Below are 25,070 nucleotides of genomic sequence, written 5' to 3'. Positions count from 1 at the left end.
GTTTTTATATTTCATGACATGGGGAGCATAAAAGCCCAGACTTTGGAATGGTTTAACAATTTGTTCAAAGCTTGTGCTGTACTGTTAAATATTATGTATATCCACTTAATTGATCTGAACCTCAATTTCTCCATTTAAAACTGGTCATGATCATACTTCACAGGGATTATGTATAGATTAGGGGTAAGGTATATAATGAGCAGATTCTTGGTGCATGGTACATGCCGTATGTTTTAGGCAATATGCCCAATTTATTTTATTATTATTTTTAAAGATTTTTATTTATTTATTCATGAGAGACACAGCAAGAGAGAGAGGCAGAGACATAGGCTGAGGGAGAAGCAGGCTCCATGCATGGAGCCCCGATGTGGGACTCGATCCCAGATCCTGGGATCATGCTCTGGGCCAAAAGGCAGATGCTCAACCTCTGAGCCACCCAGATGATGGCAATATGCCCAATTTAAAACAAAAAAAATTCCCCTTTAATTCTTGACCCAGCTTTCAGTTACAGCTTCTGATTGAGGTCACTCTGTATCTTTTAATACTGCTCTCTGTTGTTGTTCACTAATTTAAGTTCATTAGACTTGTGTGTTCCTGGAGACACCATGTACGTAGACTACAATGGGATCGGTGCCCTTAGGAATTGTGCAATTTGGTGACCTGTTTGTGTTTTGTGTTCTCAGTATGATTCTTATGTGTTAGTTCCTTTATGTTTTGGTTTGATTTCCCATCATTGACTTAAAATAGAATTTTCAGTCATTTGTCCAGAAATACCCCCCAAAATTCTCATGAAAATGCATACAAACTAAAAATTAAATTCACTACATGCACTCACAGTGGGAATTGATTCTGTTCATATAATTTATACTCCTATTTGGAACTTTGGATGATTTTTTTCTGTTTGGGGGAAAAATTGGGTAAAAAACCAGAAACTGTCAAATAGGATATTTGTGGTTACAATTCAAATTTTTTATTTATTCTCTGTAGACATTAATGGATATATATTCCTATTGTATTATTTTATAAGCGTAGATAGAATCAAAACTTTTCAAATCTCACACACAAAGGAACTTAAAATAGTTTACCCACGAATTGGATACTTTCAAATTCTTTCAGATACATTGGTGATGACAGCCCAAATTGTCAAGATAACAACTCATGCTTTTCCAGAGATGGTAACTTTTGATTATACTTTGCTTTTTTTCTCACATATATTTTTCAATATATACTTGTCATATATATTGTATAAGTTGCCTTTATGATTATAACCTAATTATTATGCCTTCTGGTTAGGAGAATAGAGATATGTTTAAGGTGATCGTATGAAGAATCTGCATTAAAAAAAATGGGATAACAATCTCTAACAAGAAATTTTAATAGAAGAATGGGAAAAGTCTTAATGAAATCCAAATTTCCAATCAATACATATGAAAAGTGATCAATACCACTAGAATAAAAAGAAATAAAAATTAAAACATTGAGGAGATATTTTTGGCATGTTCAAATTGGCAAAGATTCGAATAATGACACTACCGATTACTGACTGGGGTACTTAGAAACTAACCTATATTGTTAGTGGAAGTGTAAATTTTAAATCAGTGTGGATAGAAATATAAACATTTTTTGAGCAGATATTTGGAAATACTAACAAAAAAATTCTTTAAATGTAGCCATTTAATTGCTTTTTTTCAGAAACAACTTGGACTTCATTTAGGCACTGCATACTTTTTGGATGTAGAAACTTAAGCAAGGCCAGACAGGTCAGATCACTAACTCTTCTTTATCCTGCATTCTATCCAGAGGTATAGATTGATTTACTTGCTTCTTCTTATAAGCTGTTTTATTTATTATTTTTAAAAAAATATTTAAATTCAATTAACATATAGTGTATTAATTTCAAAGTAGAGTTCAATGATTCATTAGTCTTATATAATACCCAGTGCTCATTATATCATGTGCCTTCCTTAACATCCATCACCCAGTTTCCCCATCTGCTCCCATTCCAGTGACCATCTGTTTCCTATGATTAAGAGTCTTTTACATTTGTCTCTGTCTCTGATTTTGTCTTGCTTTATTTTTTCCTCTAGTCCCATCTGATCCTGTGCTTTATTTCTTAAATTCCATATATGAGAGAGGTCATATGATAATTGTCTTGATTATTTCACTTAGCATGATATCTTCTAGTTCCATCCATGTCATTGCAAATGGCAAGATTTCATTTTTTGATGGCTGAATAGTATTCCATTAAATATATATACCACACTTCTTCTTTATTCATCTGTTTACGGACATCTAGGCTCTTTCCATAGTTTGCCTATTTTGGACATTGCTGCTATACAGTGACTCTAGTATAGTACATCTGGTTTTTGTTTTTGTTTTTGTTTTTTGCACATCTGGTTTATCAATGATCACGATTTCCTTTGAGTTCAGTGCTGTGTTGACTGCCTAAGACTAGTTGTGACACAGATGTTCCTTATGAAAATCTCTTTGAAAAGCTGAGGAAAAGCAGAAGCAAATGAACAAAATAACTGGTATACTCCAGCTACTGGATCACTTTCTATTTATAGGGATTTTTTGAGGATGACCCAAATGTAGCTAATATGTGTAGATAGTGGGGCACCTGGGTGGCTCAGTGGTTGAGTGTCTGCCTTTGGCTCAGATTGTGATCCTGGAGTCCTGGGATTGAGTCCTGCATCAGGGTCCCTGCAGGGAGCCTGCGTCTCCTTCTGCCTATATCTCTGCCTCTTGCTTTGTCTCTCATAAATAAATTTAAAATATATATATGTAGGTGGTATTTACCTTTTTAACACTTGACTAATGATTATTTCATTACTCCCCAATGGACATAATTCGGGACCTTGAATTAGTAGTTCTGTGGGATGCCTGGCTGGCTTGGTGGTTGAGTGTCTGCCTTTAGCTCAGGGCGTGATCCTGGAGTCCTGGGATCAAGTCCCACATTGGGCTCCCCAGGGGGATCCTGCTTCTCCTTCTGCCTGTGTCTCTGCCTCTCTCTCTCTCTAATGAATAAATTTTAAAAATCTTTAAAAAATTAGTAGTTTTGTGAAAAAATGGTGTGTATTGTGAGATTTTTAAGATACATTCAGTTGCTCAAATTAGTGAATTATTGATAAATGAATCACACTGCTCTCTAACGATAGATGACTACTAAAGAAAAATTTAGCAATGCAAAGGTCTCAAATCTTAAAAAGGTATTTTCTTTAAAGACAAAAATAATTTATAATCACTTTATTTATTTTTCAAAATACATATGAAACAGTAAAATTATATTTCAAGTGCTTTTCCATTTTCTTTTACAAAAGTAATCATAAACTGTACACTTCATAACAGCTTTGAGGTTTCATTGTTACATAATTCATCTGAACCTGACAAGTATGTCCACACATTCTAAAGTAGACATTGTAAAAATACTGAAATGTGTAACATCTTTTAAAGTGGTTGCAAAATATTTGTTCTAGGTAATACAATTATATGCAGTCAAGTTTCACAAATGGCTGGTTACCATGTACAAAAACCCGAAACACGAATTTCAAAAGATTTTAAAATTTCTGTTCTATAATGCGGAAGTCAAAGATATTGATTTGAACAATGGCTACGTATTACATCACAAACCAGTTAAAAAGTCACCTTATGAACAATGACAAAAGGATACCAAAGGATCACATATGATGGATCTAAATTATTCAATATCACATGTGAAATTAAAATTTTTTGTTTTCTGGCAGTTTAGCAAAATTGGCAAATGTCTTGAACTATTCATTCATTAGTGGAATCATCACATTTACAATGTGAGGCAGCTCTTTTCTATTTTGAACTCTTGATTCTTCATTCTGAAAGAAGGTCTCACTTTATTGTGTTCCATAACTTACCCATATTTTGCAGATGAACCCCAACATTTCTCTCAACTGGAAGGGCCAACAGAAAGTCAATGCAAATAACATGACTTGGGTTGGACTTTTGTTTATTAAAAAACTATAAATGCAAATGTTTTGCATAGTGAATTATTTCACTTATTTCTTGTATAGTGATAGAATTTACGCAGCTATTCATACTAGGGATTACTGTCTTTTAAATGGAAAGCTTAAAGGGTATTTTTAAGGATAAAAATAAAACCCACAAAATGATCTATATAGATAAAATAGAGGAACTCATGCAATTTTTATAGAGATTGATTCTATTGCTAGCTGGTCTGTAGCCTTAAGGATTATAGTGCTTTTGTTGTTGTTGTTGTTTTTGGTTTATAAGCTTTATTCTACAGCAAAATCATTGCCAAACATAATTCACTATATTGATGTTCAAATTGGGAAAATTTAAAAAAAACACACACCAATTTTGAGATAGATGACAAAACCAAAAATCCAATGCATTAACCTTCCAACATTGAGACATACTTCTCTTAACAATTTTTCATTAATTTCTATAATATGCCTTGTTATGCATTACACTGTTTTCAAGGGAACACAAATATTAAATTGAATAATTGAAATCCACCACCCTGTACAGTAAATAGGGATTCTGTGCACAGTATATGTAAATCGCAACAAAATTTCTGAAGAAAATGACCTATTTTTATCCTTTTATAAGATCAGGCATAGTTGCTCTTTGGAAGGGGTTCTTATGACCCAGGTGAGCTCTGAAGAGATTATTGTCAGTTGGAGATAAAAACATTTCCATAAAAATACTATCTGTGTCTCTAGATCTATCAATAGCAAGTCATTTCCAGTGTTTCATTATAGATAAAAATAGAATTAGTCTAATCAATTCCTCCTTGTAGGAGTGTATTTAAATCATTTCAAGCATTAAGAAGCCTATCTTTTCTCTTAAACACCTACTTATTTTTTCAATCACCATTTCTAGTATTCAAAATGTTTGCATTCAATAAATCCTTAAACCTCACCTCAGCCCTTCATTTAGCTCTTTCTTTTTAAAGTTTCTATAGCATGATATTGTCATGCCATCAAATCCAACCCTGGTTACCCACCTTCCTGATGAATAGGGTGAAAATGAAAACACCTTTTTACTTTGATGAGAAAACATTTGAACTGAATATTAATTTACTGCCACTGTTCAAATACACATCTTTTTGGTTAACTGTTAATGGTGGATGACAAGTATTATCAATGCATCTTTTATTAAATTACCACTCTAACATAAAATTGAGTAAATATAGGAAAAGTCTTTTAATGAAATAGAAAATTCTTACCTTAAAGAGCATCACTGAGTAAATACTTTGGAAACAGAATTTAGTGTAATCAGTAGTTTCCCAAGTAAAATATAAACTCACTATTTTCTTTTAAAGAATGAGTCTTAGTAGGTTCAGATGAATCATATCCTGAGCCATGTCACTGAGGAACTATTAAGATGCTGTGTCATGAGTTTTTTTAAACAGCATTAGAGGATTTACCTTCCACTAAAAGTTAAAGATACAAAGGAGATTTCTATTTCGCTTTCAAAATCTTTATTTCCATGTATTTTAACAACTGTGTTTAACTACCATCCAGTTATGTAGCTTTTCACTTTAAACTATTTTACTTTCCATGCTTTTGCATCATCTTTTACTGGCAGCAATACATTCTTAGCCTAAAAACTATAGAAGTTTAGATGGATTAAAGTACATCAGAACCACCAGAGTTGCTTCAAGAACAAGTTGTGAAGAAAAGAGATCTCCACATTTTGTTTAAATGTAGTAGAGGTTGAATGACTTTCTTAAATCCTTATTAACTCAAATTTTTTTTGTTTTTTTTTGTCTTATCAGGTAATTAAATCACAACTAAAGTGGCAAGAAATAATCAGATGGAATTCCATTCCATGAAAATATATTTACTTAGATAACATCAAGTACTCTTTTTAAAAGGGTAAAGAAATGACTATGTGTTCAAAGTTAAGATTTTTTTGTGTCCCTTTATTTGTAAAGGCTCCTTTGATAATTAATTCCGAAATAAGTTACATTTTGTTTTATGGACAGCAAAAGTTGAGAAGGGAGTGAAAGTTTGGATTTTCCATTTTTAAAACAATCGATTATTAAGTTAAAGTCTTACAAGATTGATCTTCATTGAGTCTGCAAAATTTTAAAATAACATTATAGGAGAATAAACACAGGTGGAAATGCCAATTAAATATCACAACCAAATAGGTTCAAATATATTTGCTTTTATCTAAAACCTGAGTCAGTATTGATCAGTTGTGATCTCCCTGCAGTAACTAGAACACACACACACACACTCTCCAAAACTGCACAAGAAAGTGGATGCTTGGCTCTGCATTCCCATCTCCAGTTCCCTGGCATAGTCGAATGATACTTTTTACTGAACTGTGAATGTATCAATATCATGAGTTTTTACGTGTAAAACAAAGTACTAGAAACAGGGCTCGCCTAACAAAGAAAATTAAAACTGTCAAGAAACAAATTAAGAAACCACTATAAAAAGAAAAGCATCATCCATTCAGATTTTTCTGAGAAGACTGCACATTCCTCAAACATTAGCTTACTTTTCATATCCAATTTCCTCATTCCCCTGATTGCTTAGTGAATCAGGTAAAATACACGAATAAATAAATAAAATTAAAAAAACAAAAAGAACATCAATATTGTTATATAATGAACCAAGACTTGCTCCCTTTCTCTAGATTTATGTTTGACAAGTCCCTGAATAATCCCTGAAATTAGGTGTTCATTATATACCTAAACTTCAACTTCAGAATGTGTCAGTGCTGTCATGAAAAATGTGGTATCCCACGCTAATTAGTGGAAGATTTCTGTAATATCAAATCTCATTTTAAATACTGAAATTAAAAACATTTCATCCTCAATCACATGCAGAAGGAGGATAAGATAGGTTTGTATGGATGTGTGGCTATGTAGAGAGTGAGAGTGTGTTGTATTGAAAGTGTTAAGATTGTATCTTAATAACATGAAGTATCCTTTAAAATGATCAGACTTTAGGGATAGAAGGGCACACCTCCCTCGTGCATTCCATGAGAGATAGGCTGTGGTTATTTCTCTTCTTAATCTCTCTTTCTGGATTAACAAATACTGGCATGATGAATTTATCCTAATCCCTATAAAACAGTTTTTTAAAAATTACCTTAAAAACATATTCGTATTTTAATCCATAGTCTCCACAGTAAAGTCTCCTGTTTGGCTGGTTGTTTGTGTTTTTTTTCATCATAAGCATTGGCTTTTTCTCCATAGGAGGCAAAGAAAAGCAAGAGCTTCTAAGAATGCATAAAAAGTCCTTAAAATATGTTTTCAGATGAAAATAATTATCCTCAGAAATATAGTTGTGAATTAATTGTAAGCTGCAGCTATATCTACTAATAAAACATCTGTCTGCAAAAATGTCATTTTATTAAGAGTATAACTTGTCTTCCCATTTGACAATTTTTATTTCCTAGTAAAATAAAGAATCCCAGAATGGAAGTGTCATCTTCAGTCATTCTGTTTATGGCAAATGGTTCTTTTGGGCTTCATAAGGTAGAATGGTATTTTCAAACAATTCTTTCTGTTATTTTCTATCAGCTAATGCTAGCTAGAAATAGTTGTTTTTATTAGGAGGAGACAGGTATTCTTGAAAAATTTTAGGGAATTGTGTTTGCCTTTAAAATGTTAGTGTGTAAAATATTTACATCTTAATTTACAGTAATGCCATCATGTGAGAGATGCCACAAACAAAATTTCATAGCTTAAACTTGTTTTAATATTTAGAAATAAGAGATTTTACTAAAATCAAAATTTTATACCTTGATAAAATTTTCTCATTCTAATGAATATGTTTTTATATTCTAAGTTTTCTTGTTCTTTTCTTGGTTCTTTTAACCTCCTATCCTGTGATAATCTTGAAATATGCACTATTCATAGTATATATCTTAAAATAAGATTGGGGTCATTCAATATGGATACCTTCCAATAGGGTCCAGAAATGAGACAATAAAAAGTTGACCTGATTTAAAAGAAAGTTCTGTCATGTAAAAACATTTGCATAGTTTTTATAACTCCTGGCCAGATCCTTGATCCTTATGAAGGATCCTTTCATGAAAGGACTGTGGGTCTGGGCCTTTAGAATTATTTTTATTTTTATTAAATGTGGAAATTGTTATTTATGATATATATGTGTATATATATATATAATTTTCTGAAAATTTTACATAATTTTTCCCTTCTTAGGAAAATACCCAATTCTAGTACTTAATTTCTCATTGGGTTTAAAAGTCACCATTACTGTGTATAATCGAATTGACAATGAGCACAGACATTTATTGTACCTTTGGTGTCTGTTAGTATGTTCTATCAGAAATATAGGATCTACATGATAGCTTCATGTCACAAAATATACATGTCACAGTACTTGAGAACCTTACAAACACTTAAAAAATTAACACCTGTTTCTATTCACTTGGGAATACTAATGCTACATTTGAGATAATGAGTATTAGAATTTTTATAATACCAGTTAAACAGTTCAACAGATGTTTGAACTAATGTAACAATAAGACAGTATATAGAATGGTAGCCCAAATGGTTTGACCTCCATTTTCTAGCTACTAAATATTACTTCTTAAACTTAATTCAAAATTGTTCTTTAGATTATAGCATTGTCTGTATGTTTTAAAGAATGAACTTGAGAGACAAAGCTTTGAGTTTAGCAGAGCCAAACCTCACTAAGGAAGTAATTTGCTGAGAATGAAGAAAATGTTGAGATAAGTAACATTAATTTGATTGTGCAAGGTTTTAATGCTGTGTAAGTTAAGTTCAAAATTTCCATTAAAGTTTATATGGAACCATCTGCCCAACTAGAGATTAACATTGTTGTAACAAAATCAAAACCATACATACGTGACATGTGCTACTTTATACAATAGCAGAATAAACTATATTTAATTTTAGATAAGTACAGATTCTTTTAAAAGAATGTATTTCTTATGCAAAGAATTGCAACTTATGAAAACACTCTTTGTGCTAATAGGCATATGACATGAAGAATAAAATGCCTTATGCGAGTAAGGACTCTTTGTATTCAAGTAAAATATATCAAGATGTCCAAAGTTAATGAACCAACCAAAAAAAGAGTAAATGAAATAAACGCCAAGTTTGTTCATTATCAAGATATATTTTAAATGAGGAAATCAAACCTCCCACTCTTTTTCTGATTTGATGAGCACAGGGTCCTGGGTCCTTATTATAATGGTCTTTATTTTGGAGGCATTATGGTGTGGAAGGTGGTTTGGGAGATGGACAGGATCCTTGACTATCAAAACTGGTTGCTCGGCCAGGCAACTGAAAGACAATAATTTCATAATGCATGATCTAGTGCAAAAGATAATAAAGTGGGTAGTTGCTGCTACCTCTTACTAGTGGATATTCACCCATGATATGCAAGTCTCCAAAGAGAAGACATACATAACTTCCCCTGCCCTGTAGAACTCACCTTCTTGGGCAGCATGATTGGGCAAAGACATCTTATGGAGATGTAGGCAGAGCACGGTACCAAATGGCATGCACACAACTACTCATGACTGCAGGCTCATTTCACATTCTATGATAGGCTTTTAGCTCTTACTGTAAAATAATTAATGGTTTGTGATAGTGGGATGTGATTGCTAGTTACGAGCAAGAAGGCTCAAGGCCCAAGAGACCACACTGTACTTGCTCTAAGGCAGAGGCCAATTTTTGTGGGGGTAACTAATGAGATGAGAGGGAATGACTTTGCAGATGGGAGCCATGAGTGTTGAAGAATAATTTCTCATGGTCCTTAAATATGTGTATTGAAAAAGTTCAATTACAATAGGATAGACTTTTGACTAGGTAGAAGGAACCAGATTTTCTAAATGATGCATTAGTCTCTCTCTGTTCCCAACTTACCCAGTTTTTGAATAATTGTTCCCTTCTCATTTTAATCCCTTCTCTGGCAATAAAACACATAATTATACACTCACCACTTTCCCAAAATGCAAAATCCAGCCAGTTCTTAGGTCTCTAGTCCATATGTTCTGTTTGACCAATGAATGTAGGTGCAGGAGTTGGAAAAAAGGAGCTACTTGCTGGAGAAAGTACATTTATATAGTCTTTTGTCCTCTGATACTCAGCTGTTAGAAATATATCTGGGATCTTCTTCTTTTTTTTTTTTTTTTTTTTTTTTTGGGATCTTCTTCTGATGCCCATATTGTAGCTTGTTCTTCCTGTAAGTCCTACAATGACTGAAAAGCGTTTACATGTCCTGAGACACAAACATAGGCCTATTCCAGAGCTCCCCTTCACCAGATAAATGTATAGCTGCTTATGAAACAGTCATAAGTAATTATAATATACCTTGGGGCATACAACCCCTGTCCTTTCATTACTGAAAAGTTCTTGCTTACACTATCTCTCTTCTCCTTACATAATTCCTGTGAGGTCTATAGGGCCATACATTTCTATTTTCATTAAGTGTGGAGAAATTCAGCTGTAGACGGAATAAGTGATCTGCTCAGGATCAGATAGCCAGAGGAGCAAGGATTAGATCCCATATCACTTTTCTTTCTTCTTTTTTTTTCTTTCCACATCACTTTTCAATGTGGTTCTCTGCCTGGCAAACTTTACTCTCATGCCTAGATTCTTAAAATTAATATTCACTGTTCAAACTTTAAATGAAAACAAGAGGAGAAGCAGGAAAAGGATAGTGATTGTATAATAAGAAGTAGAGTATACTTTATACTTTAGACAATACACACTATTGACATGAAACCCAACTTTCCCGAGACTTACTAAATACACCTGTCTGTACTTCTGAAGCACTCTCGGGGAAAGTCCTGTGCGAATGTGCATTTGTGTTTGTGTATGTGTGTCTTTTATGATTTACATTAAATGAAGTGAGGTTAAAAATTGAGAACATTAATATATATAAGCGGATATCTTATCCACGGTAACAGCTCTGTTGCCTGAGCATGCAATGTTCATACAGTGTTCATCAAATTTTCCCTATCGTGTCCTGAGTAACACAGCCAAGGTCACATTTTTGCGACTAAGCTGAAAAGCACTTGGGCCCACTGACAGTTAATTACACTGTGCTACCTCTCTCATTCAGCCCAGTGTTTAATGCCAGAGCAAGAAGCAGACTCTCCCCATGAACAGACAGCAGTGTATTTTTCACTTACTATGTAGCTATCATAACTATTCTTTGCATCGAATGGCATAAATGCCAGCATCTACCCCACATCCTTTTGTTAACCTGCATTACCTCTCAATCAGTCAGGTCACACAAAAGACTTACTTTGTGACTCTCCAAGAGTTTCCAGCAATCATCTTTGGGAAAGAAAGTCATCCCACCCTGTGACATTCAGTGTATTAAATAGACTGACAACTAACTTAAAGGCTAAAAATCCTGCCACAAGTGGATGTTGATACTTCTGGTTAGTATAACTATGAATAGTAGTTGTATTAAGAGCTAACTTATGTCAAACTCTGTGCTGAACACTTAATATTTGGCATTTTACTTAGTTTTACTCTTTGAGTTTACTGCTATTACAGAGCAATGGCAGAAATATAGAGAAGTTACAGGAACTTGCCCCAAGTTCTTCCAATATGGGTCCCACAGCAGAGCCAGGCTTTGAACTCAGGCAAGCTGATGCCTCAGTATCTTAAAAATCTGTGAGCACTTTTACTTACTGCCCAGAGTATTGGGAGATATACTTGTCCCTTTACATAGAGGAGTTGTATTAGAAGATAGTACTTCTAATTAGGGATTCTAGGGAAGTTTAGGTGAGGTGGCTGTTTTCACAAAAGGGAAACAGCAAAATTCAGTTGCCAGTTAGTAATAATTTACTTGATTGCTCTAGCACTCATTTATAGAAGTTTTCATGCTACGTAAGGAAAATGAGACTTGCAGTTTTTGTGAGCTTGCTGTCCAGAGGAATATCAGACCCAGAAAGTTTAATGGTTTCTAAAATCGTACAAGGCACACAGAACTTTGAATACTGGATGATAAACTGTGTGGGACGGAAGGAAGAGCAATGTTTAAAAAAAAAAAATCGGTGAATGTATACAATCAATGACAGACAAATGTTAGCAAATAATAATATTTAAGAAAAATAGATTTTAAAAAAGAATAGATGCCAGGGAACTGCAGCATACCTCCAGCAAGGGGTGCCAATGTGTTATTGGTTTTCGGTGATAGGCCAGCATTTCATTCCAGTGGTCTCGCCCAAGACCTTCAGCGTCCAGGCCTGTTCTACACACTCCTATGACCTCATTGTGTCCTACCCTACAATTCGGAGAATATCACACTTTCATTCCAACATTCAAAGATAAATGGAGTTTCATACATGTTAGCAGAATTTTAAACATGATTTAGAACTAGATTTTATGATAAGTTCTAAATTATTCTGCATACTACTTTAGGTCAAATTAAACATTTTACACAAACAAAATACACTACACAAGATTGGCTTTCAAATATGAATTTGTAAAAGGAGCACACATAAACCGTTTTAGTTCTCTGTAAGTTGGGCACATTTCACAATAAAATAGAATGAGAAACACCAGCTGGTTCTTATCTATATTGTTGGATTTCCTTTTTAGAAGCAGCCCTATTAACTTTAAGTGATAGAAATGAGATCTTGTTTTTTTTCACAATGCCTAATATTTTACAGTGATGCTTTGATTTCTTACCAAGAGCTCAATACCCACCTTTTTTTTTGTATAAATGGCCATATTTAGTTGACTCTAAGTGATATGTCAGTATATGTCACTGCTTATACTACAATGAAACAGGCCAGGGCTATATTCAGTATTACGGCATTTGAGTTATTATTGCACAGCACCAGGGAATACTGCACAACATTCCTGCTGTGTATTCCACACAAGACTCAAATGTGCATGTTCTAAGTTGCTTCCCAAGAATGGAATGTATTTTAAAGGCATTTCTATAGAGTTCTTTTGACAGACATGTCTAAGACGACTTTTGAGATGATTTTAGGACCTTTCATTACTTTCTTCCTGTCACTGATGTAGATATGTTTAGTATCATGTTTCTTTTATATGAAGTTTCCCCAACAAGCATATTTTTAGGAATAATTTTAAAAATCTTTCTGTTCTATATACTGTCAAGATCCATTTCCCTAAAATTGTCTGCATGACAAATGCTCTGTTGTATCTACCTGCAATCACTGTGATAAATCGATAGGAATAATATTTTGGAAAGCAGATTAAGGGCTTCTGATGAAAGCACTGACATATTTTTAGAGTTTGAAATTTTAACTAATTCAAGATTTTTGTCTCTCTAAATAGTGATAGTTTTTCCCCTAAACTGTGATATAAACTAATTTCAAATAGATAGTATAAATCATTTTACTTTTTAGTGCTTCATTATCTAGCTCTGAGCCAGGGGATAGCATATTAATTTCTCTAGATTCTAGGGTCCTGGTTACTACTATTTTCATGATATTATAAAATGGATCACTCCTTTAGAATACATTAGAACAAAATAAATGTAGTAAGACACTATCTATGTGCTGATAATTTTGTAGGTTAAACACACAGTATTCCTTTCCAAAGATATAAATATAAAAAGAAAAACAATACAAAGAAGTATATAGCAAGGGCCAAAAAAGAGATATGAACCTTTATAGGGACAACAGAGAAAGAAGAGGTAGGTTAGCTGAGAAAGACACAGAAGGGGTGACTTAAGCAGGGCTGTAAAGCCTTGTTTGGATGAGATACACAGAGCAGGGTGACATTTCACACAAGGCAAGAGTGGGAGAGTAAAGTTCAGAGCTGAAGCAGGAAGAAACATCAGAGCTGCGTTTGGGAGTTTGCAATTTATTTTATGAAAGAACTGACTTAAAGTGTGCAGGCTGAATGAATTACCCACAAAGCATGGTGAGACATCAAGGCTATTATTCACTTTCCACTCTTAATACTCACTGTTAATGGTTCTATATTACGCTAATGTCTTACAAATGGGAAAAGTGAATCCCAAAGAGATTACATAACTTGCCCTTACACACAGTTAGTTAATGAAAGAGCTTGGGTAAGAATTATGATATTCATATTCTAGCCCAGTTGGGAAAACAAACTCCATTGATAGTAATTTCTGTTGTTATTGTAAAAAGATGTCACAATAATGCTTCCTATAATGGGTTCCATATTTACTTCTACACCACTCTCTCACCAGCCCCAGGTGTCTGACTTCTTTTGGAAAAGAAAAAAGAAATATTATAACATGGGAAAAAATGAATTTTGAATGAATAATTTTTTCCTCTTCCATTTTAAATTAAAACTGTTGGAGCAGTAAATAACCTGGAAAGTTGAATTTGCTCTGCATATGACTAAACATGGCTATTCTCCAGGGAGTGATGATACATGTACCCACCTATCGTAATCCATGACTGCAATGGAGAGGCTGACCTGGTCCACGTTCTCTGGAGGGATATCGAAAATAATGGCCTCATTGTACACAGGGTTTAGAGTATTTTTCTTTGTAGTTGTTTTCCGCTTTTTTAATCTTCGACCCTCACACATCAGAGACACTTTGACATAAGGATCTAGGAATAGTAAGGTAATTTCATTAAAAGGAAAGTAACAGTACGAAGCATAAATAAAACTGTAATTAGTTATTGCTATAAGAAAAGCCTTATTTAGCAGTATAAGAAAAGTATATTAAGCCTTTCAGTATTATCAGTCTTAAATTCAAATGACTTATATGGGGGCAATAGACTAACACTTCGTACTTTAAATGGAATAATTTATCTTGAATGAGCCAGAAAAGTATTAGTTTCATCTGTTTTTAATACAACAGAGAAAACCTACCAGTCTACCAAGAGCCAGTCTGGAACTATATGTCTTCTGGTCACAGCTATTTGAGAATATATTTTGTTAAAAGTGATTTCTAGGGAATGTAATCCTAACAGGTAAGAATAATTGCCTTAGGGATGCCTGGGTGGCTCAGCAGTTTAGCACCTGCTCTCAGCCCGGAATGTGATCCTGGAGTCCTGGGATCAAGTCCCACATCAGGCTCCCTGCATGGAGCCTGCTTCTCCCCCTGCCTGTGTCTCTGCTTCTCTCTCTCTCTCTCTCTAGGTCTCTCATGAATAAATAAATAAAAACTTAAAAAAATGATAATTGCCTTAATTTCCTTCAAAATGATTTAGGATAAGAAGATTGAAGCTTGTGAAAGCATAACATTGTATCTAGAGCATATGTGTGTATGTGTGTGTGTATACACCCACAATTAGTAGAAGTTAGAAATTTCCTCAATTGTTGGAAAAGTATTAAAATAAGACATTTCATTTTACAGTCATAGTGTTGGTGCTTGATAAAGAGCTCAGACTGAAGAAATGATCACTACAAAATATATTAAATATGTTGTGTTTAATTGTATCCAATAAAAAAGGTAATAATTGGTTTAAAGATGTTATCATGGAAGGTTCTTGATATGACATTGTCTATATGATACCAACTTGAAAGGGAAAAATTTATTTGGCCCATATTTTTATGGGCCAAATTTACTTCTGTAAGAAGGAAAACTGTTATAGTATTACAGAAAACTATGCAAAAGTTTCTATAAGAGCCTTACTTTTGTACCTTTTTATAGGAAGGAAGCATGGCTTTGGGAGGGGATGTAAGCATTGGGGTGAGAATGCTAGCTGGTTTAACAATCAGTGTTTGCTCTATGTTCATTTATTTTTCCCCCTTTATTCTGGTTGCTCTCCAACAGTAACACCACCACCTCTTTTTTCCTCTTTCCACCAATGTAGTAATAAATCTCATTTTCTTAGAATAAGCCAAAATCATGACAGTATAAACTTCTTGAATTAATAATACCTTTTAAGCTTTAGAAAAATATATCTGTATATTTCATAAGCATTTGCATCAAGGAGCAAAAAATATATTTTCTGGCTCAAAATTGGGTAAATAAAGGTAAACAAAATGGCAATGTTCAATGGCTGTTTCCCATTTACTTCTCAATTTTTTAATAATAGGAAGTATGTTCTAAGAAAGAAACTCACTTCTGTGATACTCTTTTGTGTATTAGGCCCAGGCCTAGACCTCTCATTAACATTGGGAACAAGACATGATTTATCCTCTGCCACCCCCATCATGTCTCTGACGACATTTCTCCACTAGTGACAAGGATAATTTACTGGCTCCTTAGTTGATTCACAAACCTCTAGTGAGAGTTAATGAGGTGGTGTTCTCAGAGCATGCACTCTTTCGTTGAAAAGCTTCATATAAACAAAAAGTAATCTTGCACTTAATTACAACTTCGATGCTGTCTGCTTGTCTCGGAATTTGATCTCTTTTGATATATGGAGGAAAGAGTAGAATAAACAATAATTTGCAGAGTACATTGTGTAAATTCTTCAACATTTACTGACCCAAGAATTTTTCACCAAAATAAATGCAGAGTTTACTTTCATTCTACTTTTATATATCAACTGTGTATTGTAAATTTAAAAAAATGAAAAAATAATTCACAAAATTGTTCAAAAGTGAAGATGGTAGAGAAAAACCTATAATGAGAAGGCTCCCTCCCATCTGTTCCCATACCTCTCTCTCCACCCCTTGGTTTTCGTTTGTCACTCTGGTAATTCTTTTTGCAAATATTAACAACATAAATATGTATTGTAATACTCCCAATTCTTACACAGAAAGGAGCATGATATCCATGTTTATTTTTGCGCCTCCCCCCCCCTTTTTTTTCACTCCTTTAGTGTATCCTGGAGCTCTTTCTGCACTAGAACTTAGAGTTATCTCATGCTTTTTGTAACACAAACTTAGTTTATTTCTTTGTTCTGAAGAAGCACAAAGTTATAGATTCCTTTCCCCATGTCATCCTTTCCTGTATCTCCACTACCATTTCTTATTTGCTTAATTTGACAAATGCTTATTGCCTTCTCTCCTCTGTCCTGATCATTTTTTCTTTTACAGAGCTCTGCCAGAGTTCACATATTAAGTTAATATATAAACCTCCAGACTGTAGTGATTTAAATGCAGGGGTAAAAGAACATGATGTGACTTTACCTCTTTATCAAAATGAGCACAGAAAGAGAAATTTCCTCCAAGAATATCACAGGCTCCATGCAGAGAGCCCAACATGGGACTTGATCCCAGGTTTCCAGGATCAGGCCCTGGGCTAAAGGCGGCGCTAAACCACTGAGCCACCCGGACTGCCCTCCTCCAAGAATATCTTTAAGAAACTTCAAGAAGCATTCCTTTATTATTTCTTTCAGTCACTACACTTGCCCAAAGTTTTATTTTGAAAGGCGTTAAGAATGCAGATGCAAATGATGGTCTTTGAAACTTGTTCTTTCTCTGCAGATCGAGTGAGGGAAAGAAGTTCAGTCTACATGTGTTTTCATACTTGTAAGGTAATGCAAGCTTGAGGCGAAGAATCTTCTTTATAGTAACTAGTAACTGACTAGTTAGAAGTAGGGCAGTGATTGGTAAATTATGAATTTTTGAGAAAGAACCAAATTAGTAGAGCAAAATAAAAATAAAAACTCAAGCTCATGGTCAATATATTTGATAACATCTTTTACAATTTTTGTAATAATAATAATGTAAATACAAGAGGTGATTTAAAGTCCTTTGTTTGGTAATCTCTTTTTCTACTTTTATAATACTCCACTATAGACAAATGAACTTAAAAATTCAATAGCCATATATAATTTTGGATACATGAAATATTTGGGAATGTACCCCTGACCCACTAGCCAACTGTGTACATACCTGATGAGCCAGTGACATCCATAGCTTTCAGATTTCTGCACTTGATGACCGTCAGAGTCATACGTCCAGCAGTTGGCAAATAACAAAGGGAAAACATGATTTCACCCAGATCTATACTTTCCTAGAAAGGCAATTGGTAATGTTAGCAATTTCGACCGGATAGTAATACAAGATTATAATTGAAGAGGTTCAGTGAAAACTCACTTCGATGGAATATCTGAATGTCATTCTAAACTGTTTTATTAAGGATACAGATAACATTGCAAGAAAGCTGTTCTAAACAGAGTAAGAAAAGAGAGTATATTCCAGTTGCTCATTTGACATCTCCACTTGTATTTTTAACAGGAATCTCAAATTTAATATAGTCAAAACCAGACTGCTGATTCCATTCATTCCTATTCATCTTCTGAAACCAATTTTTCTGTCACTCTTTCCAAGAACCAACAAAGGGAGTTATCATTTACCCAGAGGCTGGAGCCAGAGCCCAGCAGTCACTTTTATTCTTCTCTTTCCCTCATCCCTACACATCCAACCCATGTCTTGTCTACACTGTCTACCAAATATATCCCAAATTAGTAACTTTGTTTTTCAGCTCTATTAATACCATTCAAACCAATATCACTTCTTCTATCACTTCTTCTCAGGATTACTTTAGGAGTTTCTAAAATTGATCTATCACAGAAGCACTCAAAAGTGATCACTTACGAACTGCAAATCAAGTTATTTCACTCTCCTGCTTGAAACCATCTGAGGGCTCATAACTATACCGGAATAAAATTCAAAACCTGGTATAGAAGCAAGGTAACTATAAATCTTGGTATAACTGGGAAATTCTGGGTTTATACCTGTTGTCATTGTATAATTAGTAAGAACATCCCCCTTCAATTCTTAAATATGTCTTTGGTTTGGATGGTAAATCACAAGGTCAGATATAAGGCCCAATGTGATCAGGATCCTATCTTTCTAACTTTATTTCTTGCCTCTCTTCTCAGCTTACTCTGATATGGACTCAAAAGCCTTTTTTTCCCTGTTATTCAAATAAATGCAGTTTGTTCCTGCCTTTGTCTGGTGCATTTTCATTTTTTCTCATGTATCTTTCCATGGATGACTCCTTCTCACAATGCAGGTCTCAGCTCAAATAGCATTTTCTTAGTGAGGCCTTCTTCCTTCCTATCCTATGCTCACCTACTCACAAATCCTTTATATTTTTCTCATAGTCCTCATAATCATTAGAAATTATCTTTTACATTCATTTTTTGTTTCCCGGATTCCCATATGTAAGGTCTAGGACAGCAAAGTTCTTGTCTTTTTATTGCTACATTCTACTGAACTGCCTGGTACATAGCTGGCTCTCAGTGCAACTTTTTGAAGAAATGAAAAGATTAGTTCATGTGGACATAAAGTTGTATCAGATATACATTTGAACTGTTCACAGAACCCTAATATTGATCTATTTCCTGTCCATGGCTGCATAGATGGTGGACAAACGAAAATGAATGTGAACAATGCATATTTAGGATGCTTCTCAAAGAGCTATTTATAGGATTTAATAAAATCATTCCTGGTAAGACAATATGTGGTAGATTTAATTTGGCAGGAAATAAGTTGCTATGCACCCAGGCCCATAGGACTAGGTTCCTAAAAATTCTTCATGACAAACTATTAACATTTGTTGGACTTAATCTTATACCTTAGATTCTGATTTATGTAATTCCTATTTCTTTATTCACGGTCTAGAAGTAGTAGAGCCTGCTAATTAAGAGCATAAAGTTTAGAGTCAAACTTATGTTTGACTCCTGTTTTTTTCTACCTCCTAGCTGTGAGATCCTAGGAAATTTAATTAAGTTTTGAACTTCTGAAACTTTCATTTTCAAACTAAGGAAAGTACCCACTCAACAGTGGTTTTAATCATTAAGTGAGATAATGTATATAAAGTCCAAGGCATTTAACCCAATGGCTGCCATATGACAAAGGATACTGTTTTGTTTATGACTGTGTTGCCATCACATGAGCAGTACCTTACACATATTGAATGCTCAGTAAGTACTAGATAAATGAAAAAAAATTAATCAAGGAAAGCAGTTATTATTTTTTAAGAGCTTTAGTAAAAAAGCATACATTTTAAAACAAAGATATATTGAACTGGGTTTCCTCTGGGCTTTTGGATTGCTGCAGACCCAAAATAGTGAGCAACAGCCAACAGGAGAGGCCAGAGAAAAAAACAGCAAGAGTACAATCTCCTACTAAGGATTCATTCTTTTCACCACCAAGCAATTATTGAATATTATTTGCTAGGTGCACTGGTAGGTTCCATGGACCCCAAGATAGATGTGGCATGATTCTGTCCTTGAAGATCTCAGCTGAGAAGGAAGAGTAGGCTATAAAAGACTAAGAAAATAAGTCTGGATCCTATTTTTATGTGGTGATTCTCTTGTTTCTATCTCTTTTCCAGTGTTTCTTTAGGCTGAGTCAATGGAGTTCTCTGAAATTTTCTATCTGGCAGCCACCACCCCTCCTTTTCTCTTAGTGTGTATTTCTCTTCCGAGGAACTATCAGTAAAAGTAGGCACACTTTGTCACAGCTGGTGAAAAAATTAAGGCACCTTTTTATGAATATAGAGCAAGTGTTAAGTTCTTAGTGGAATGGCAGTGGAGAAGTGAGGGAGGAAATAGGGGACATGATCTCAGAGATGAAATGCTTAGAGTCCAACAGGGAATGTACCACAAACACAACACAGTGTACCAACAGACACATCTAAAGGGCTTAGTTCTTATATGAAAAGAACATATTTTCATGTATGTGACTGTGATGATTTTAATTTTACACATTGAACAATTTGTAGAAGTAATTTTTCTATTTCTCTAAATATATATCACATGCTTACTGGTTGGAACAAAGAAAGTTTACAGTATTTGGTCCCACCCCTCAAAGGTCCTTTTTATCCAGCTGCAACATAATTTTGACTATCTGTTATTAACAGGTATTGGTAAATGTAAAGAGTTTAAACTGAGGAGTTGACGAAAGTACTAGCCTAAATAAACTAAAAGCAAAGAGCATGGTTAAAGGACATCCCTAGGCAGCTCTGTATGACAGGCTAGCTGGCTTTTTGCCTACTGGAGTAGTAAGTAATTTCCTTAAATATTTAAACTCCATGAGGTCAGTAGTTTTAAAGAAACTAGAATGAACTGGGTGGTTTTCTTTTTAAGATTTTATTTATTTATTTATTCATCAGAGACACAGGCAGAGGGAGAAGCAAGCTCCCTGTGGGGAGCCCGATGTGGGACTTGATCCTAGGACTTGAGCCAAAGGCAGATGCTAAACCCCTGAGCCACCAGGTGCCTCTGGGTGGTAAAGATTAATGTACAGTATGCATGCATAATAATTGCAAAAGGATTCTTCATTAGACTAGATTTTTCCTTCAGGAAGTGTGAATGTGAAAGAACTGAAATTGCATACACACTGAAAAGGGCACAATACTCTCTAGGTAAATACCAATATTCTACAACTTTTTAAATCTGGAAGCAACCTAAGAAATAGTTATGAGAAATGAATTAATGAAGGTAAATGGCTGTATAACCTTTAAAAAGGTCCTGTAACAAATGTACAAGCACAAGTCCAGGTTTGGGTGACAGTCCTGTGAGCTAGTGTGAGCACTAATTCTCCATACCCCCTGTGTCTGCGTGTAGACACATGGCACAGCCTCAAGGAGCAGGCTGACTTTTAATTGCCACCTCTTCTCTGCCCCAGCTCACTGCAGTTTATAAGGCCATACTCAGTCCCAACAATCTGAACCCTCTCCTGCCAAGCAAAAAAAGCAGAAAATAAGTGGAAAGGTCTCTGAACACATAGCATAAATATAACAAAGTTATATGGTGAAATTCTTACATAAGGAGACTACCTCATTTCTTACTCAACACCCATTCACTATTATTTTAGGTAAAATTCTAACGAGAATGTTTACTTGGTATATCATTCTACAGCAGGTCAAAACTCACATGTGGAATGTGGAAATGGGCAACTAAAGCAGTCGGTCTGGGGAAGCCCGCAATAAATGATAGCTGGAAAGACACCATTCATACAAGAAGGAAGCAAATGTTTGGAAAAGGATAACAATCTGGAATTGTTTTCTATCAAGGGGATCTGACACTAATAATGCCTTACTAACTTAAAACAGCATTTTATTATAGATTTCAACAGTAATTAATATTTAAAATGATGGCTTTTGAGTCATGAAACTTAGAAAAAATATATTCTATATGTTCTGTTTAAGAAAGTAGAGAAGTATACACTATTTTTTTTAGGTATTTTTATCCAAAATCCTTAGAATGTTTGAAATGGTAATTTTGGGCTTTAGGCTTTGAGTTTCTGCAAAGTTTATTTCTGGATAACCTCATTTATTCCAATTCAACATGAACATGAACTTCTCATATGAACCTTTGAAAAATGACTCTATCTTTGCACAAATAATCATTTGAAATCCTGCTTTACGTCTAGTATATAGTGTTCCATAAAATTTCTCCAGGTAGGAAGACCATTCTCATACACACTAATAATGTATTTGGTGGAACATTCACAGTGACGATCTTCTGACTGTATACCTGTATACCTGTATACCTTATGAAGAAGGCTAACACTGAGCCTGGCTCAGAGACTATACATTTGATTTCTTCACCCGGGTTCCACAGACATTGAGCTGGGTAGATAAAAATCACTTTCTAGTAACTGGCTATAGTTAACTTCATAAACATAGACACAGTTATAAAGATTTTTCCATATACCATCTAAGATAGAAATAAAAGTCAATGGACAGATAAGCTGATATACAGATAGTTGCACTGCACATCCTATTTCAGGACTGAGCTAATAGTAAGATCGAACTATAGCAACTGAGTATAGAAATGGAGAGACATCAGATTTAAGGCTTGATAACTAAAGCATGTTTTAACCCAGTGAAGGAAGTAAACAGCACATTAGGGTTTGAGAGCCTACAGACATGAAATCGGCAGAGAAGAGGAATAATATTTTATGTGAGTACTATGATTAATATTTACAAATAAGAATGGGCAGCTTATGGTAAGAAGTAAGGAGTTTGGTGACATGTTGGAGGACATTTAAAGCTCTAGGTAGTTTATTCTGTGACTCTTATGGGTAATAGGGGGGAATCCAAAGGTGTTGGTAACATGAAAGAGTGGGAGCCTGGAAGAATGAAAAGGATACATAGGTTCCCAGATCAGAAAAGCTAGAGTTAATATCCTACATCTCCCACATACTAGTTGGTAATGAAAACAATATTTGCAAAACACTTCTTTGTTTTGAGTAGGGTATATTAGGATGAATAAAGGAGAAAGGTGGGGTGCCTAGGTGGTGCAATTAGTTGAGTGGCAGACTCTTGGTTTTAGCTCAGGTGGTGATCTCAGGGTTGTGAGACTGGGCTCTGAACTTGGCATGGAGTCTGCTTAAGACTCTCTCCTTCTGCCCTCCCCCCACTCCTCACCTCCAATAAATAAACAAATCTTAAAAAAACAGTAGAGGGGCTTCTGAAGTAAACAGGTGTGTGAAAGTGTTGACTGAAGAAAGGTTTGAATTCAGAGATGTATTCAAAAGAATCATTAAGACTTATTGAAAAAAAAAAAACCTTTAAACAATTGGTTGCCATGGTGACAGCAGTCATCACATCCTCTTAGCACCCTAAATGCTGCCTGCCTTCCACATTTCCTGGTTGGTAAGAAAATGGATGGTTCTCCTTACACTGTTAAACGATGTGTTACTAGATCAAATGAGCATCTTCATTAAATGACTAGTCTTTCATTTGCCTGCTCACAAACTGAAGCAGCTTTTCTCAGGCTCTCTGACACAAGAGCACAGGGAGGTTAAGGGTGAGTGCTACGGTCACACAATGGCAATCCTTCAGGGTCTCGGGTGTCTTCATACACCAGGTAAAACTGTGCCTAGAGACTCAGGAACTGCAGGGCTCCAGGCAGGGCCAACTCATCAAGTTGTCTGATGGGACCTTCCATTTGTTGAGCCGACCTCAGGCCAGACCCTGTGGAAAGTGGTTCAGGCTCGAGTGGAAGGGCATGCCACCACCCTAACGGGGGGCATCTCCCAGGTGAGCCCTGGCACTTCTTCTCCACCTCCTCTTTGGCATCTGAGCATCCCCTTCAAGGAGGGGATGACACCTCTGGGAGCCCCAGAGCCAGGAAGTTGGCCATGTACTTGGCCAGTGCTACATCGTCCACCATGCTCTGTCCTGTCTGAGAGAGGAGGTGATTTGCCGCCCCAATGTAACGCAGACCCAAGGTGGGTCTACTGCATTCAAACTACTGTAAAATATTTATTGTTCTCTGACCCACATCAGCCATTCACCTGAGAAAATAATGGAATTTAACCTTGGGCAATCCACTTAACCTCACTTGACCTAGTTTCTTTGGTATAGCATGAGGGTGTTCAAACAGATGAACTAATTTATTTCCCATCTCTAAAATTTCGTAATTTTATGCACTGGTTAAATGAAGACTAAATAGTATATATGGTTCAGGCATGTTCAGGAATGTATGGTTAGGCCCTTTTAGCCCTTGTTTGCTACAGACCCAGCAGAGCCTCATTAGAAAGACCACAGAGGAACAGCTGGTGCTAATAGCTCAATTTCAAGTTCAAGAACAAGATCAGGGTTGATCTGGTGGGGGATACATGAGGAAAGACCATACTGGATAATGAAAATACCTGGTTCTTCCCATGAAATCTAGGAGGAACCAACCAGAGGTGGGTGAATTTTAATCTAAACTTTGAAGAATGACTAAAGGTAAAGAGAATTAAAAACAGAGGGAGCAGTATATAAAGAGGCTTGAGGTGCTGAGTGGAAGATCCAACCGTGACCAGAAGATTAAGAGAGACCACTGGCTCTGGCAGTGATATAGGATAATTTAAATGGTAACACACTGGCCTTATTCTAAATGACCCCTTCTTGGGGCATGTGGTTGGCTCAGTCAGTTAAGTATCTGCCTTCAGCTCAGCTGATGATCTCGGAGTCCTGGAATCAAGCCCTGTGTCAGGTTCCCTGCTCAGCAGGGAGTCTGCTTCTCCCTCTCCTTCTGCCCTTCCATGTTGCTTGGATGCTCTCTTTCTCTCTCTCAAAGTTAAAAAAAAAAAAAAAAAGACTCCTCCTCAGGAGTATGTGAACAACCTGATTTTTTTTTTTTTTTTTTTTTTTTTTTTTTTTTTTTGCAGTCAGGATGAGAACCATTTTCATGGTTAGTAACAATTACTTGGAGGGGTTGCATTTCATTAAGGGATAATATACAAAACTAATATATATTATAGGCCCAGTCTGACACACAGATGTTGAAAA

At 35.3% G+C, this 25,070-nt stretch overlaps 1 protein-coding gene across 3 annotated transcripts in view; it reads right to left on the bottom strand.

The window, feature by feature from the left end:
* The window catches only part of SYT10 (synaptotagmin 10), a 94,331-nt gene that overhangs the window by 23,884 nt on the left and 45,377 nt on the right, over positions 1-25,070 (bottom strand). Inside the window, exons 4-7 of one of the 3 annotated variants that reach the window (XM_026000112.2) lie at positions 17,723-17,843; positions 14,364-14,535; positions 12,125-12,254; positions 8,726-9,292 (exon numbers count right to left, since the gene is read on the bottom strand). In XM_026000112.2, the coding sequence (XP_025855897.1) occupies positions 9,221-9,292; positions 12,125-12,254; positions 14,364-14,535; positions 17,723-17,843 (495 nt within the window). In that variant the 3' untranslated portion in view covers positions 8,726-9,220. Of the gene's footprint in view, positions 1-8,725; positions 9,293-10,150; positions 10,213-12,124; positions 12,255-14,363; positions 14,536-17,722; positions 17,844-25,070 lie in introns of those variants that run through there. The other 2 variants (XM_026000114.2, XM_026000113.2) reach the window with 2 other exon arrangements.

Source organism: Vulpes vulpes, chromosome 8, assembly GCF_048418805.1.
Source record: "Vulpes vulpes isolate BD-2025 chromosome 8, VulVul3, whole genome shotgun sequence".
Classification (NCBI taxonomy): Eukaryota; Metazoa; Chordata; class Mammalia; order Carnivora; family Canidae; genus Vulpes; species Vulpes vulpes.
Note: the sequence above shows the minus strand (reverse complement) of the source record. Positions and strands in the feature narration are given on the sequence as shown.